Here is an 18968-nt window from a genome sequence, read left to right as displayed (position 1 = left end):
CCCCCCCCTCCATTCTGAAGTTTGTTATTTCTGCATATTTAATACGTGACTTATTGAAAATTTGTATACAGTAGGTATATGACACAAAAGTAGTGCCCAGTGGCTTTTATTTCCAAGTGGAAAGAGCTAGCGAGATGAATGAAGCGGCGGCGTTGAGTAGGGAAAAATAAGGGCTTTCAAAAGCGACCTTGAAAATTTCACGCCCATGCACAGGGTCACTATGGGCCAGGAGACCCCCTAAAACGCGCGTAATTCAATATTTTATACCAGTATAGATATATATAAGAAAAAGTCATTGATCCTTATGTTTTTGAGGTCGTAGAATCCGAATTTGGCAAAAAAAAATTTCGTGGGGTGGGAGGGGTGGGTGAGGCGTTGGAGGGGGGGGGGGAGAAATGAAAAATTTGTGCATATCAGCGTGCGATACATCGATATGTATGTTTTTGAGGTCGCAGAATCCGAATCTGATGATAGGTATTTTTTTCGTTTAGTGAGGGGGGTGAGGCGTTGGAGGGGGAGAAATGAAAAATTTGAGCATATCAACGTTCGATACAGCGAAATGCATGTTTTTAAGGTCGTACAATCCGAATTCGATTTTTTTTCGGTTGGGGGGGGTGTAGGGGGGATGAAGCATGTATTTGGAGGGAAGAGAAAAATTCACGTGTGTGAGTTTGGAGCGATTTTCATCAAAATTATGTATTTTTGAAAAACTAAAAATATCATAAAAAACCTAGGGGCACCTGGGGGCACCCAAAAATCATGCATTCCTATTCCGCACATACTACTGAACCTGTCCAAGTCAAAAAGTACGCGGAACTCGACGGTATTCGATAATTTTTATAGAAACACGAAAATCAACGTCATGTAAAAAACAGTCACTTTGAAAAATTAATTTTGGAAAAAGCAATTTTCATTTCTCTCCCCTCTAACGCCTCACCCCTCCACCCCACCAAAAAAAATATTACCAAATTCAGATTCTACGACCTCAAAAACATACATATTGATGTATCGAACGTTGATATGCTCAAATTTTTCATTTCTCCCCCTCCAACGCCTCACCCCCCCCCCCACTAAACGAAAAAAATATCATCAGATTCGGATTCTGCGACCTCAAAAACATACGTATCGATGTATCGCACGTTGATATGCACAAATTTTTCATTTCTCCCCCCTCTAACGCCTCACCCCCCCCCCCACCCCACGAATTTTTTTTTGCCAAATTCGGATTCTACGACCTCAAAAACATAAGGATCAATGACTTTTTCTTATAAAGGGTTTAGATTTCCTTCCATGTGGCCCATGCTACGTGTAAATCTTACATTAACATCTGGCCCAGGGTCAGATTGTCAAATGTATAAGCTACATACAAAGTGGCCCACCCCGTTTCATCAACTTCCGCTAGGTGGCGCACGGTTTAAAAATCGAGTCGCGGAGATGAGCGTCGAGTCTACAATTAATGTGTAGCCTGTAGAATGGGAAACACTGCTTGAGGTACGTGTAGATAATCATACCAAAATTGTGTGTACAAGACAAAAAATTTTACTTGTGATTTCTCCGTATTTTATTGCTCCATGGCAGAATTATTATAATCAACATTTTGATGAGAGTCAGGCTATTATATGATTAAATATTCACTCAAAATTTAAATCAGTTCGGAAATTTTCCAATTTTTTTTTTCAAAAAAATTTATTTCAGGAATCTTGAGTGGTCCACATGTCAGGAAATCTGGGCATAAATTTATACTGGGATAAAATATTGAATTACGCGCGTTTTAGGGGGTCTCCTGGCCCATAGTGGGGTGTCCACAAATTGAAAAACCGGTTTGGTCAAAAAATTCAAAATGGTTTTTATTTGCGCAATGTATTCTACACACTAAAGCGACAAAAACCTGATATGAATTTTTTGAAACTGGTTTATTAATTTTCAACCAGTTAACAAAAAATACCCAAAAATTGTAGATAGAGAAAAAAGCTTGGAACAAAAGTTGTTGAACGTGAAAAATTATACAATTCTGTCCAATCACATTTTGAAACCGGTTCATTGGTTCGCATTCAAGAACCAGTTTTTGAGAATCACCTAAACGTTGGAGATGGAGAAAAAAACTTGAAACAAAAGTTGCAGAGCGTGAAAAATTGAACTATTTTCGCTGATCGAATTTTTAAACCGGTTCATTAATTTGCAACCAGTTAACAAAAACTACCTAAAAATTGGAGATCGAGAAAAAAGCTTGAAACAAATGTTGTGGGGCGTCAAAAATTACACAATTCTGTTCAGTCACATTTTGAAACCGGTTCATTGGTTTGCATTTAGCAACCAGTTTTTGACAATTACCTAAAAATTGAAGATAGAAAAAAAGGCTTGAAACAAAAGTTGTAGAGCGTGAAGAATTGAACCATTTTTGCTGATCGTATTTTGAAAATGGACAATTAATTTGCAACCAGGTGACTTTTGATGGCTTGCTACAATTTAATGAACCGGTTTCAAAATCTAATCTGCAAAAATGGTTCAATTATTCACGCTCTACAACTCATGTTTCAAACTTTTTTTTCTATCTCCAATTTTTAGGTGATTGTCAAAAACTGGTTGCTAAATGCAAACCAATGAACCGGTTTCAAAATGTGATCAGACAGAATTGTGTAATTTTTCATGCTCCACAACTTTTGTTACAAGCTTTTTTCTCGATCACAAATTTTTAGGTAATTTTTGATAACTGGTTGCAAATTAATGAACCGGTTTCAAAATCTGATCCGCGAAGATGGTTCAATTTTTCACGCTCTACAACTTTTGTTTCAAGTTTTTTTCTTAATCTTCAATTTTTAGGTAATTTTTGATAACTGGTTGAAAATTAATGAACCGGTTTCAAAATGTTATTAGACAGAATTGTGTAATTTTTCACGTTCTAAAACTTTTTTTTCGAACTTTTTTCTCTATCTTCAATTTTTAGGTAATTTTTGATAACTGGTTGCAAATTAATGAACCGGTTTCAAAATCCGATCAGCGCAAATGGTTCAATTTTTCACGCTCTACAACTTTTGTTTCAAGCATTTTCTCTATTTTCAGTTTTCAGATGATTGTCAAAAACCGGTTGCTAAATGCGAACCAATGAACCGGTTTCAAAATGTGATTAGACAGAATTATGTTATTTTTCACGCTCTACAACTTTTGTTTCAAGCTTTTTCTCTAACTACAATTTTTGGGTATTTTTTGTCAACTGGTTGCAAATTAATGAACCGGTTTCAAAAAATTCTTATCACGTATTTGTCGCCTTAGTGTGTAGAATACATTGCGCCAGTAAAAACCAGTTCGAATTTTTTGACCAAACCGGTTTTTCAATTTGTGGACACCCTGTGCGTGGGCCTGAAATTTTCAAGGTCGTTTTTGAAAGCCCTTATTTTCCCTACTCAACGCCGCTTCATTCATCTCTCTAGCTCTTTCCACTTGGAAATAAAAGCCACTGTGGGCACTACTTTTGTGTCATACAGCTGAGTCCAATGATACTCGTCATACCAAAATTCCAGGGGCTGATTTCGATTTTAAAAATGTAGATTAATTTTTGTCAATTTTTTGACTAATTTTCCGATGAAAAAAAATGAAGATTTGATCAAATGAGGTAGGCCTACTAACAGATTGCTGGAATTTCATTTGCATCCGATTTTTGACCTCCAAACTCCATTACTGTTGATTTTGAGCAATTCTGAAACCTCTGGCAAATTTTAGGGGGTTCTAGTTTTCAAGGAGGACTTTAGTAGGACTCATTGGCATGACATTTCTCATTTGTCATTTCTCAACCACCTTTTGACTTTTTTTTTATGTGGATAGGGGTATGGTTCGATATTATACACGTCAATTTTCCGATTTTTTCTATGTCTTTGGATATTCTAAGATTTTTTTCGGAGGGAGGGGGGTGTCAAAAAACCTTCAATTTTCATTTTTTTTTCACTGATTAAGCATAGGGATTTTTGGCAATTTTCAAAGTAGGTACCAAATTTGTTCCATTTTCAAAAAAAATCAAAATTTAATCAGATCAGCATAAAAAAAACTGAAATTTAGTTTACACCTTATTTTTGAACTCTTGAGTCAGTTTGCTAATTGGTTCGGGGCTTTCTGTAGCTTTCAGCAAGTTTTCAGATTTTTTAGATTTCGAAAATCTGCTGGAGGCTCCAGAACAGCTCGAAACCATCACCAATTGGCTCGAAAAATTCGAAAAAAGGTTACAAACCAATTTTTAGCTTGTTTGACAAATTGTTCGCGAAGCCATGAACCGAGAATTTTTCATGTTTTTTCAAAAATAATAGATGGAGAAAATTTTGGATTTCAACAGGCACAGACGGATTTTAACCCTACTGTACAGCATTTTTTCGAAAACTGGAGAAATCTAAAATCTGCCGGAGGCTCCGGAAAAGTTCAAAACCCTTATCAAGATACTCGAAAAGTCAAAAATATACCTACATACATTAAATTTGAGCCTTTTACATTAAAATGATCAAGTTTTGATTATTTTCATAAAAACTGGCCAAGTTTGAAATTTTAAAAATTTGCCAAAAAAAATCGTGAAATGAATTCGAACAATCTGAAATTTAGACTGGCGGCGTATTTCAGAGTCCTCTATCGATCCCCTTTTGTCCAGTCTAAAAAAAATTGCACTGGAAGACACCTTTTCTGTATTTTAGGAACTATATTATCATTAACGTTTCACTCATAGAGTCTGTTCCAAAAAGTGAATCCGTTCTTTAGCAACCATGCAATCATCAAAATAGCTGCGCAGAATTCAAACACTAAGTAGGCACCTAATCACTCGCAATTTAAAAATTATCTGATCAAATACAAGCCAATATCTCGAATGCTGCGTGCTCGTAATAAATTCATACGATATAAAAATTTCTTAAACATCGAGAAAATGGCAAAATTTGACGAAAAACAAACTAAAAAATATTACAATACATTCGTGAAATGGTAAAAAAATCAGTCGCGATTTAATACCTTACGTTAATTTTAATCACATTGATTTCGCAATGTTCTCAACATGGGTGATTTTTTGCACCATCTTACTCGTAGAATGCAGCACAGCAGCCAATAACACAGCTAACGATGTAGTAAGTACAAAATGCAAATACAAATACCTAATTCCTAACCAAACTAGCAATTTCTCCATTTCAAAATTCGATATTATTGTCCCCAAGATACCTGTACGAAAATCACAATACGATCGTTTGATGATTCTGCGACGAAACTATTGGAAAGTGAAGACTAACCACGATCTGATCAAACAACACATGAACCGACAGTATAATTTTGATAAAAATTTGCAGAAAAGCGAACTAAAAACATGTCGATTAAGGTTGCAAACCGAAAAGGACGATTTTGAAACAAAATTGGCGAACATCAAGTCCGAAATAGTAAGTATCCAAAATCAACGTTTCAATTTCATTAATTTTTTTCTTCAAAAAAATTAAAATACCGAATCGTCAGTAATTTCAATCTCTTCATTTTCTCTTCAACCAAGAACTGGCTAACTCGATACAGATTCTTCAGCATAGTGAAAAATCAAATCGCCGAATACGATCTGCACGCGATTGAATTCGTGCCCAAGAAAGAACTAGTGCTTCGAAAATCAGATCCTTTCAGCAAAGGCTCTCAATCCGAAGAAGTACGTCGCCAAAGATGGAATTATCTGTTCGAATACCGTGCGGATATTCCACAAATAGCAAATATAACCAGGGACCTAGCCTCAGCCGAAATTCCACAGGCGGATTTTAGTCAAAGAATTGCCAGAGGATACGAGCTGCTATTGGATCGCTTGAAGGTCGATCAACTTCACGAGGTGGACTTTCTCGACACATTGCCCGACTTCAATCAAACCATTGTTGGCGATCCTCAAATTGATCAGTGTTTGTTGATCTTAATGAAGCATTACGATAATGGAGAGTCGGTTCTTTGGCAAGATTAGCTGATATTTTGTTAGTATTAATTATTTTTCGTGATGATGAAGGAGGAGGGAGAGGAGAGTTCAAAAAGAAAATTTCCACTTCGTTATTCCCACATTTGGGCAAAAAGGTACCTACTTCTTCTCTTTAAACTTATCAAATGTACTTACAAATTAAAAAATTAGAATTCGTAAGTTCTTATCAAAGCGACCAAATAACCTAAAATTTATCTAATTGGTGATTAAATGATATCAGATGAGTAGAATGCTGATTTTTTTCATACCTACCTACATTTCATCCATTGATAAAACTGCAGAGACCAACAAGTGATAAAATCTTTATTCGAGGCATTTAATAAAAAATTCATCAAAATTCAATTCGAGAAAAAAATTTGGCAATTTGAAAAAAAAATCGAAAATGCAATCTCTATTTATAATTTTCCCGTTTATTTTACTTCTCGACCATATCAATTCGGTGATATCGAATTCTACAACATCCGAACCAGTGGTAAGTAAAATTTAAAAGCTGGTACAAATAACATAGATTTTCTTCATTGCATAAAAATAATACCCTCTCGATGAAAGTTATACATGGTAAAATCAAAATACGACGAATTGCTCAATCTGGTGAACCTGATCCCAGCAATGCGAGAAAAACTGCGATGCGAAAGAAACGTGAGGAAAAAGGAGGATTCGGCCAAATTGAAAACAGGTGATAAAGAAAGACACGACCTTTATATGAAGATATACCAGCAAAAAGTCGACTACGAGCACACTCTATGGGAACAAAGACATTTAAAAGTAAGCTGAATCAAAATCCTCTGCACCTAGAGGAAATACATAAGACATCTTATACCCTTCCACAATAAATCCAGATCCCCTCCCCCCCACTCAGTCATAATTTTCACGCCAAATTTTCTTATTTTGCAGAACTCTCTGATCTACTTCAGATACTTGACCATTTTGCAAAACCACATCGACGATTTCGAAAGACTAGCGCGATACTTTCAACCAGACATGAATCAAATTACGCGAAATTTTCCTACAAAGATCAGCCAAGCGGAGGAAATACGTCGTCAAAAATGGAATTACCTTTTACTCAACTACAACGGTTTTATGGACGTTCGTGATTTGATCCTTGAAATCGATAAAGCTGAAATAAAGCACTTCGATTTCAGCGCGAATCTGGCTCGAGGATATAAACTGCTCGCGCGCAAGCTTAAGCCAAATAAGCTGCACGAAATATCGCCATTACGATTTTTACCCGATTTGAGTAAAAATATCACCGGAGATTTCGAGGCTGATAGATGTTTCGCAGCTCTTATGCAAGATTATGCCAAGAAAACTGGCTCGAAACATTGAACCACCGAAATGAAATTTTATCATTATTTTTATGGCTCGTTTACTTATTTACTTAATTTCGATAGAGTATTCGAATTTCGATCGAGAGATCTACCAAATTTTAAAATTTGCAGAAGGACTTGACCAATGAGCATCTAAAAAAATATGGATGAACTCGTACCTACAAGTGATCTTTACAATTGAAGAAGCAAAAAACTATTTTCCAGAAAACGGATAAATGATGCGAGCCCTTTTGAAGTTGGACAACAAATTATTGTCAAACGGATGTTTTCCACCTCTCGGTACAAAATACCCACCCGGAAGGCCCTTATTTTGAAAGTTTGTTTTTTCAAGCTTCCGCCCTCTAAAATTGTTGCATTCTACTCGAAAATAATCCATATTTTTTAATTTTCCATCAAATTCAAAAAAAGACGCGAACAAAAAGAAGAAATTTCAATAAAAATTTGATTAAGAATTGTTCCTTTCTGTGACAATAAAGTCATCCACATATTAACCACCCCCTCCCCCCCCCCAAAAAAGAAAGAAAATCCTTACACAGTCTTGCGGGAAAAATCCCCATTCCCCACCCCCAAGCAGATATCCTCACCCACTTGAAAGAAGAGAGAAATACAACAAAAATTGAACTTGAGCAATGAAGACGAATAAAATAATCCTTTCAAAAAACCTCTCAAATCTCTCAGAACATTAAAAAAACACCCAGAAATTGAATACCATTTTTAGCACACTCACAAGGGAAGTATCCCAACCAGCAGATAAAAATATTTAAACGTACGACGGAATCGAAAGAGGACCCGAAATACACCATCCGCAAAAATTTCAGCTATGTAAAGGGAGGAATTGCGCCATTTTCTGTCGTTTAGACGAGAGAAAATTGTTCTCCTTCTACCTTTCACTCAGTTCTCTTACGTAACCACGCTATCTAGCGGTTTAGTTCGTGTTAGTGAAGTGTTTCACGTTATCCGATCACAACTTCAGTCAACCACGGACTCACTAAGCGAGAGCTTAGTTTCCATTCAATAGATAGGTCAAGGTGCGGAGCCCTATCAGTACGTTCGACGTATGGAGCACGTACTTTCCACCTAATAATTACTGGGATATGGAATATCTTTTACGTAATGGACTATTGGATCGGATCGTGGTTACTCAAGAGATGAACTGCAGCATCTTTAAATTCTCTCACGAGTCATTTATATCGGACCTGCCCTGTCCGGCATAAATGCCCTTGTCCCTGGGTGGTGTTTTCAACACGTATTTGCGACTACTGTGTACTCGCTTCCTTTATTCATATCGTAATTCTATTTACGTAATATAATCAGACTATGTACATACAGTGCTTAATTTACAATAAAGCGAATGTAATGTTATAGTCGTCGGAGTATTCACTTTATTCATATTACTCTATGTGCATAATTTATATTTCATATCATCTCCGAAGAGTAGGTATACGAGGCGGTAAATCGCCAGTGCCTATCTGTGCTTAGCACTAGGTATAGGTCTAACTAGGTCGTAAGGGTGAAGTTAGACTATGTAAGACTTTAGCACCGCAGGTGCAAGTAAAAGATTACAACTGTCTTTACAGCTACTGAAATTTATTTTTCAAATTTTAGAAAATTAAAAAAAAATCAAATTCAAGTTCATTTCTCAAAAACAAGGCATGTACCTATTCAATTTTTTCCAAAAAAAAGTAGGTAACTTCAGTAACCAAAAAGTTATCAGAAAAGTGATAAAACGAGAGAAAAATCATTGCATTGAAAAACATCAAAATAATAAACACTTCATATTGAAATAAAAAGTTGGATTATTTTGCAACTTTTTGGTAATTTTTAAGTGAGAATTTTTGAAATTCTGGCAATATGCTAGAAGAAAGCGAATATTTTTATAAATTTTTGGGAGAAAAAACTAGAGTTTTTGGCAATTTTTAGTAAAATGTAGTTGGTAATTTGGATATTTCAGAAGAAAGCACGACTTTTAGAGAGCATTGACAAAAAAGTGACACTTTTTTGCCAATTTCGAGCAAAAAAACGACACTTTATAGGTAATTTTTGAGAGAAAAGAGAAAATCTTTAGCAGTTTTGCTGAAAGGCAAGAATTTCTGTCTTGGAAAGAATTTGACAATTTTAAAAAAATAGTAATTTTTTTGGAACTTTAGGGGGGGAACAGACTTTGGACATTTTTGACAACTTCTGCTAAAAAAGTGAAATTTTGACGATGTCCTGAAAGCGAATCCGAGGAGTCCCCCACTGTCCCGGGTGTGCTTTTCCCCAAATTGTGGATCTTAGCCCCCTCAAAATCGGTTTTTGACCAATTCATCGAAAAATATTGACTCTAGTGCAGAAATGGTTGAAGAATGTTGTTCTACGTCAAATTTTCCACCAGATGAGCCATGTATCGATTTTCCAGACCCAAGGGGGGTGGACCTACGGCGCTTTGAACATAAGGGGGGTCTGTAATAGGGCTATTACATTGATTGTTAATATTGGTCCAAATATTTTTAATCGTTTAATAAATGATATGGGGGTAATTCTTTTTGTTTTTCTGAGATACAGATACGGACTACAGCGTCACCCCCCCTCCCCCTCGCCATTCAGTTATCTGCCGATATAACGTACGTGCGGTGAATTGAAATGTATCTACTAAAAAATGTAAAAATGTCAAATGGAATGTTGATACGAATTTCAAACGCCAATTTTAACGAAGCGTAACCAATTCTCCCCCTTTGTGGATCCCAAGCCCCCCAAAACTGTTTTCAATCCATCTTCTTCAATATTGGTCAAATTGGAAAAATTCTGCAATTGTTATGTTCTAATTCATAAAATTTGCCATAAAATGAACCTTCGTTCATCTTTCTCGCCCCAGGGGGGGGGGGGTGAACCTGAAACATTGATTTAGGCACCCGCAAAAAACCGAAAATATGAAGTGTGAAGATAACAGGGATTTCCCTTCCATCCTCTCTCCTCCAAACTTTTAGATGTTTTGAGATGAAAATTATTTTTTTTTAGCAAGACTGTTGAAGGGATCGAACACCTTTACAAAGAGGTACGTAGAGGGAATTTCTGATTCAATGTTACTAAATGAAATAGGGCCTCTTAGATAAATTTGGGGTAGGTGGGAGGGGAGGAGGGAGTCTTCATCATAATGTTTTATCAGGCAAATTATTTGACTTCTGTTACGAGATGTATTTTCCAAGTGTTTAGATGACTCTTCAATCCTTCTCTATTCCTTTCCACCTTACTTTTTCACTGAATGTGATTTTCTGTCTTGGGTGAAGACTCTCTTATCTCCTCAAGCCACCGCTATAAAATTTATCCAAGAATTTATATAACTACTTACCTATCTACCTAATTTCAAATTTTTACGCTTCCTATTGTGATTGAATTGGAAATTTCATACCTAGAGATTTGAACGTTGTGAGAACGAGAAAGTAGGTACCTATTCAATGTTTCAGGGTCACCCCTCTCTGGGGCGAGAAATATGAACGAAGGTTCATTTTAAGGCAAATTTTATGAATTAGAACATAACAATTGCAGAATTTTTCCAATTTGACCAATATTGAAGAAGATGGATTGAAAAAAGTTTTGGGGGGCTTGGGATCCACAAAGGGGGAGAATTGGTTACGCTTCGTTAAAATTTGCGTAGGACATCAAAATGGACCAGTATACCAAAAATCAGCTTGCCACCTAGAGATTCACTATTCAATGCTAATTCTACTGGACTAGTAATTTTTCATTTAAATTGAGACTGAAATTTTTTTTCAAAAAACGAAAACTTTTTACAATTTTGACCAAATGAATTTTTGGGAAAAAAGAGCCTTTTTTCTTTTCAAAGTTTCAAGTAAAAAGGAGTAACTTTTTGCTTCTGGGTATTTTTTGGAAAAAAAAATCAAAACTTTTTAAAATATCTCGCGAAAAAGTGATCATTTTTAGCAAGAAACAAGACTTTGGTAGTTTTAACAAATGGCGAGAGTTTTTGCTATTTTTGGTAGAAAGTGAGACTTTGACAATTTTAGTGAAATGCAGGGATTTGTGACTACTAAAAAAACGTATTTTTCCCCTCACAGAGCATAAAAAAATTGAACTTTTGAAAATTTGTAAAAAAAAAAACACAAATGAACTTTACTAACTGTTGCTTAAGAGGTAACCGCAGTACGAACCTTGCAAGAAAAAAATCAAAATTATATTGAATTGGCATAAAAAGCTCAAATTTGGTTTGTAGGTAGGTACTATATTTTTGACCTCTCGGGTCAATTATTGGAGATGGTCTCGAAACCTTTTTGAAATCTTCAACTGGGATTTTCGGATTCTCCTATTTTCTAAACAATGCTTTAAGCAGGGTCTCGGGAATCCGAAAATCCGGTGGAAGCTCCAGAACAGTTCAAAACCATCACCGAACGACTCATCAGGTCAAAAATAGGGTACGAATCAAATTTTAGCCTTCAATGTCAATTTCATCATTTTTTTTTTCATGAGAAATGGGCCAAATTGTAGGTTTTCAAAAATCGACAAATAAATGTCAACGCCTAAAAAACCCTCTGCCTTCTCATTATTCACGATTTACTCTACTCCCCTGGCTCCTATCATTGTTTCAGAATGCCAGTCAGATGAATTAGGCCTACCTATATTTCAAAAATTGGGGCCAAAAATTTCATCTATAAAAAAAATGCTTACCATGGTAGAGAACCTTGATATATTTTTTACTTGCTGCTTACCCCCTCAATCGGCTGGATAGGCAACAAACTACTGCATTCTCACACTCACGCATTCATGCACCTTTTTTTTCACCCCTCTTAAAAGTTCAATACCCGATCTTATAAAAATAGCGCGATTTCCACCCCGAATTAAACCACCACCACCCCTACCATCGCACCCAACTCAGTCGCCTTCGTTTCGAGCACATTGCTGTATCATTTCCTACATCAGGGGGTAAAATTTAAATAAGTATAAGACGACTTTCAAACGAAAAATATTATTTTTTCATTTCATCGTTTCTCGTGGAGTAAGTATATATATAGGTACCTACGTCGGGAGTTTTATCTGGATTTAAGAGGAAAAAATATCTTGCAAGTTTTGTTAAAAGCTCTAGCAACCGTGTTGAAACTAAGCAGGAAAAGTTTCAACTTTGACGCACGAAAAAAGCTTTGCTTAAGGATACTTGGCGCCTTTACGTAAATCGTACCGTATTACGAATCGTCGAAGTAAAGGTGTACCAGCGTACATCTCCATCGCGACAAAACATCGTATATAAATGTAAGATTTATTCCTTCGTCCATCGATTATCATTCACTCTCAGGGACAGAAAAAAAAACAGCTCCACAACTGAAATATCAATCTAGTTTAAAAAATAGGTAACTCGACCCAATTCCATATTCTGTCGCAAATACCCTCGTACAACTATTACATAAATACCATATCTCGCGATGAGAAAACTCCAGCAAAAATCTAGGTACACTCTTTTTCTCATCCGGTTTTTCATCTTGCTAGAGAGCTGGGAAATAAATCCATCGAATAAATAGGCAAACAGAGCTCTGTATCGCAGGATTTCCTCTCTAAGCCGTTTTAAAGTCGACGTCGTTTGTAAAGGTAAACATAGGCGGGACGTTGGGCGAGGAAAACTCGAAGAAAAAATCGTTTTAGGGTTTTCATTAGCGAGATGGCGTTTTATCCTTCGGGGCGTAATGTCCAATCTGTCGACTCTTTTTTTTTTTCACTCTGCACCATTTAAGCATCTCGCCAAAAACGAGGATTAAACGTATTTCCTATTTAATCAATTTATAAAGCGTAAAGATTGCTATATAGATGATACCAAGTTTTTAGCTAAGTACTTCTTCTCTCTATATCTAAGTATCTACAATTTTGCTACTCTATACTACGACTATACGAGTACATTGGTATATAATGGGTATTCGCTGTTGTTATTTTTTCTTCGCTATTTATCGAACAGTACGAGTATTTTGATTCGCGCTTTCTCGTAAAAACGAGTAGTTTATCGACGAGGAACGTTTATTCTACAACCGCATCTGACTTGAGAGCAAGTAAGTACATATCACACACACACGGGGAAGAAAGTCGAAGATTTATATTATAGAATTCCATTAACGACTGAAATCCGATATATTAATGCGTATTCTTTTGTACACATAAAAGAAACTATATATTATTTTAAGTGGTATTCAAGGTCAAGATCCCTTTGCTTGGGCGCCAATAAGATACACATAACACCGGTTAACGCGTGATTATTTGCGTTAGCACGCGTCTGTATATATTCACACCCCCCACGAAATATGAGAAAATTCGCCGAGGTTATCTGTGCGATCTGCAGCAGTATAAGTAAAGTACATTTGAAATACTTACTCGATGCCTAATCGATTTTCTACATAATACTTGAGTAAAATATAGACTTCGGTTCAATTTTTGATCCAAAATAATTCGTAATTTAATAATTTTTTTTACCAGAGTACCGGTTGATTTTTTATGAGGAGAGGGACGTGGGTGAGGGCAATAAATGACATGTGCTCATTACGATTATTTGTGATGGGCATGTGATTTTTCCACAGAAAATCCCTTAATAGATTCAAAATTCTTTAGAGGGGAGTAAATTTATCCACACTGTACAGAGTCCTACCTACGTAAGTCTACAGATCATTTTTACCATCACCATAATTATAGTCCGGCATATGACAATAGGAGTAATTGCACCCCCCCCCCCCCCGGCGATCCACGGGGACAACTTTTTTCTTAAAGGGGACATCCTAAGGAACATTTTAAAGCAAACTTGCCCAAAAAAAAGTTGGCCCTACTTACAAAATGGCGGCCATTTTGATTGACAGGTCAGCCGAAATCGCAGATTTTGCGTTCCAAGATAGGACTTCCACGAAATTTTTCAAACCTTACACAGGTAGATCGAAAGATCATGCAAAAATTCATCACCTGTCAAAATTTCAAGAGCTAAAGTGCGTTTTTCGATTTTTGGCGAATTTTTGAAAATCCAATTTAAGCCAAAAATGAGGGAAAAAATCAAAATTTTACCAAATTGACCAAGAAAGCTGAAATTTGGGATATACCCTATTTTCGACATGCCAAATCGATTGGAAACGGTTTCAACCCGTTTTGAACAGTTGTGGAGCCTCCAGCAGGTTTTTGAAACTCGAAATTCCCACAAAATTCCATCAAATTGGAGTTGTAAAGCTAAAATTTATTCTAAAAACTAATTTCAATACGCTACGAAGTACTGTAGGTAAATTTCAAGTCGTTTTGGAGCCTCCGGCGACTTCTTGAAAATTCCTGAAGCCTCCAGCAGATTTTTGAAACTTTGAATTTTCAGAAAATTTCATCAAATGGAGATGGAAAGCTGAAATTTACTCTACACTCCAATTTTAACACCCTGTGAAGACAACTTCAGGTGGGTGCAAGTCATTTTAGAGCCTCCAGCGACTTTTTCGAAAATTACTGGAGCCTCCAGTAGATTTTTGAAACTTGAAATTTCCCCAAAATTTCATCAAACCAAGATGGAGAGTCGAAATTCATTCTGCAAACTAATTTCAATACGCAACGAAGTGGACTGCTGGTTGATTTCAAGTCGTTTTAAAGCCTCCAGCGACTTTTTTAAAAATTACTGTAGCCTCCAGAAGATTTTTGAAACTCGAAATACCCACAAAGTATCATTAAATGGAGTTGGAAAGCCGAAATTCATTCTGCACTGATTTCAATACGCTACGAAGTTGACTGCTGGTGGATTTCTGGTGGATTTCAAGTCGTTTTGGAGCCTCCAGCGACTTTTTTGAAAATTACTGTAGCCTCCAGCAGATTTTTAAAACTCGAAATTCCCACAAAATATCATTAAATGGAGTTGGGAAGCCGAAATTCATTCTCCAAACTGATTTCAATACGCTACGAAGATGACTGCTGGTGGATTTCAAGTCGTTTTGGAGCCTCCAGCGACTTTTTGAAAGTTTGTATGGCGTTTTTTTGGAAAATTGAAATTTTCTTAAAGTAGCTGGAAGCTTCAAAACCATTTGAAACAACAATGTAGTCTGCGAAGTAAATTTCAACTTATTGCCAACTCGATTTGATACATTAATGTTGCAGGAATTTCAAGTTTCAAAAATCTACTAGAGGCTCCAGTAATTTTCAAAAAAGTCGCTGGAGGCTCTAAACTGACTTGAAACCACCTGAAGTCGTCTTCAGAGGGTGTTAAAATTGGAGTGTAGAGTAAATTTCAGCTTTCCATCTCCATTTGATGAAATTTTGTAAAAATTTAAAGTTTCAAAAATCTGCTGGAGGCTTCAGGAATTTTCAAAAAGTCGCTGGAGGCTCCAAAACGACTTGAAATCCACCAGCAGTCATTTTCGTAGCGTATTGAAATCAGTTTGGAGAATGAATTTCGGCTTTCCAACTCCATTTAATGATATTTTGTGGGTATTTCGAGTTTCAAAAATCTTCTGGAGGCTCCAGTAATTTTTAAAAAAGTCGCTGGAGGCTCTAAAATGACTTGAAATTCACCTGCAGTACTTCGTAGCGTATAGAAATTAGTTTTTAGAATAGATTTCATCTTAACAACTCCAATATGATGGAATGAGGCTCCAGAACTGCTCAAAACGGGTTGAAACCGTTTCCAATCGATTTGGCATGTCGAAAATAGGGTATATCCCAAATTTCAGCTTTCTTGGTCAATTTGGTAAAATTTTGATTTTTTTCCCTCATTTTTGGCCTAAATTGGATTTTGAAAAATTCGCCAAAAATCGAAAAACGCACTTTAGCACTTGAAATTTTGACAGGTGATAAATTTTTGCATGATCTTCCGATCTACTTTTGTAAGGTTTGAAAAATTTCGTGCAAGTCCTATGTTGGAATGCAAAATCTGCGATTTCGGCTGACCTGTCAATCAAAATGGCCGCCATTTTGTAAGTAAGGCCAACTTTTTTTTGGGCAAGTTTGCTTTAAAATGGTCCTTAAATTCAAGTTCTGGACAAATTATCGCAGCATCAATTAAGAATTCTCATCTCAAGACTCATAAAAACGAACCGATTTAATGAATCCCTCTCCCCACCTATCTTGGCTCGGATAGTGGAATTTTCGACGAACTAACAGTGCAATAAATCAGAAAAAAAGTAGGTAACTTGACGATGATTAAACCAGAATTTTTTGCTGTGAAATTGAAATTTTTGCTCATTAAAAGACCATGTTATGTCCACACCTCAGAACTAATCAATTTTTGATGAATTTTTGAAAAAATGCCATTCAGAGAAAATATCTCATTGACATATCAATTAATTTCACAAAATCATCAAGATAATATTGAGTTGAAAATTTGAAAATCGATTCTAAAATTCTTAATGGTTCATTTCCACAAAAAATCCTGGTAACTTCATCTGCTCCCTAAATGAAATTTATTTGTCGATTTTTGAAAATCCAAATTTGGTCCGTTTCTCGTGAAAAAAAAAAATGATGAAGTTGACATCGAAAGCTAAAATTTGATTCGTACCCCAACTTTGACCTCCAGAATCGTTTGGCGATGGTTTGGAACCGCTCTGGAGCCTCCATCGGATTTTCAGATTCTACAGTTCTTGGGAAAATGCTGCAAATTGTGTGAAAATGAAGTACAGCGCCTGAGTGAATAATTCGCAAAAGTATTTGTTAAAATCACCAAGGTAGTCTTGTTTCTTGCTAAAAATTATCTGTTTTTCACGAGAAATTTTCAAACTAGCTTACCTAGAAGTCAAAAAAAGGTTTCTCTTTTTTACCTAAAAATTTGAAAAAGGTCTCACTTTCAGCATTTCTTAATTCCAACAACACCGGCCTTCACAGCTCACCTCACCAAACATTCAAGAACTCATTTCACCGCAAAGATTTCTCCTCACTGCGCACCCTCCAGACCCTCCAGTCACCACATCATACACCTACATTCGTAATGCAGCCTCAACCTCGCACATCATCGCAATGTCGATATCGATGCAGTTACTTCGCTGTTAAATTGATCGTAAAGGTGGAAATATACACATACGTACGCAGGTCGATCGACCGATCGTCGGTATCGTTTACAGAGAGAAAGCCGCCTCGCGGTCAATACTGTACTTACTATACGCGATAATGCGGGCCAAGAATTATGAAAAAATTCTAGTCGTAAGCGGCTACCAAGGTGGGTTTCGCGCTTCACCGGTCAACGACGTGTGTTCTCGCGCTGCTTCAATAAGGGATTAGCCCCGGCAATAATGGAGGTTTTTTTTCCTCCACCATTCATCCGTCTATACATAATTGATCCTCGACAGTGTATTTTATACGTATTTGTTCGCCGATATTCTCGCTTTCGTTTAATACGAGTACACGTTCGAATAATAGAATACAATAGCGCCCCGCCACGCTACACCACATCACCTCACATCGTGGATGGCGTGGACCATATTACATTGAGTGAGATAGGCGGCCAAAAAATCTTCGGGGTTTTAAAATGGGTAGTTATTTCATATACAAATATGTAAGTATTAAGGCCGATAAAAACCTTGTAGCATTAAAAAATTATCCCACCGAGAGTTTTTTCTCTCTTTTTTAATTCCTATACCAGAGAATTCTATTAAAAAAATCTAATCTACTTCGAATTAAAACTTTGATCCTTTTATAGATGTGGAGAAAAAAAACCTACCTGCATTCTGCTGTGGGACTCTATCAGATTTTCAATCTATTAAATTAATTTGCAGCTCGAGTCGATTTCCCAAAGATTAGCCAATTTTTTCAAAATTTTGATACAATTTGATGAAAATTCTCAAACGATTTAGTATTCAGTATAAATTTTGATTTTATTTAAATTTGAGTTACCGATAGAGGTACTCGATTTCTTTGGGCAAGAGACGTAACCAAAACGACACTACGAATACCTAATAAAATTCGCTAAAAAGTTCCATTTTTATATATTTTTGAATAAACAATTGATGTTCATAGAGAGGAGGAAGGGGGAATTTCGACTTTCGACGGTGCTGATTTCTGCTACTCTGCTTTCAAAACAGAGAACCTTTTCTACCTTATTTATTAACAGATATCGCATTTTCTTCTCTTCTCATTCACATCACGTTGAGCAAAATCCAATGTTTGTCAGCTTTCACTTATAAGAAGAGAGGATGGGGAGGGTGTGAACTCAATTGACAAAAGAACTTTTAAATCAGACAAAAATGTATCTCTAGCCTAAATTTTTCAAGCTCGAGTGTATTTTTCGATTTTTTGGTGAATTTTTAATCAAATCTTAAAATCTTATCAAATTGACCTAGAAGGCTGAAATATTGGTAAATTCCTAGGTATTTTTGATTCTCTGATTCGATTGGAAGAAATAGTTTCGAAACGTCTCGAGCAGTTTCGGAGACTCCAGCAGCTTTTTGAAAGTTGAAATTTCCGCAGTGCATTTGCAAGGTGCTAAAAATTTGAGAAAGACGAGGATATTGTAAAATTCGAGCAGAGTTGACTTGGACACTACAAATTATGCAAATTTAAAACTTTCGGCAGTTTTGTGGGGGCCTTAGAAGCGCATTTTGGGAAATTCATTTTTTTTAAATCACCGACCCCAAGTGCAAAAAGCCCATGCTGTTTGATATGCCATACCTCTCCCAGCGATTTCATGATAGAAAATTTGAAAAACACAATTCTAAACCAATAGCAACTAAATTTGGACAATGATGGAAAAACTTTTGCATTTCAGTTTCAGT

At 36.3% G+C, this 18968-nt stretch overlaps 1 protein-coding gene across 2 annotated transcripts; it reads left to right on the top strand.

Annotated features, from left to right (window-relative positions):
• The first annotated feature begins 4767 nt into the window (after positions 1–4767).
• LOC135837900 (uncharacterized) lies at positions 4768–8651 on the top strand. Of its 2 annotated transcripts, none has more exons than XR_010557272.1 (5): positions 4768–5093; positions 5181–5396; positions 5504–6431; positions 6509–6724; positions 6854–8651. XR_010557272.1 is itself a non-coding variant. In XM_065353332.1 (5 exons), the coding sequence occupies exons 3-5, from the start codon at positions 6342–6344 to the stop codon at positions 7283–7285; spliced, it is 738 nt and encodes a 245-aa protein (XP_065209404.1). In that variant the 5' UTR covers positions 4779–5093; positions 5181–5396; positions 5504–6341; the 3' UTR covers positions 7286–8651. The 2 variants fall into 2 exon arrangements, 1 of the variants encoding a protein (XP_065209404.1); XM_065353332.1 differs by having other exon boundaries at positions 4779–5093.
• Positions 8652–18968: the final 10317 nt, after the last annotated feature.

Source organism: Planococcus citri, chromosome 2 (assembly GCF_950023065.1).
Source record: "Planococcus citri chromosome 2, ihPlaCitr1.1, whole genome shotgun sequence".
Taxonomy (NCBI): Eukaryota; Metazoa; Arthropoda; class Insecta; order Hemiptera; family Pseudococcidae; genus Planococcus; species Planococcus citri.
Note: the sequence above shows the minus strand (reverse complement) of the source record. Positions and strands in the feature narration are given on the sequence as shown.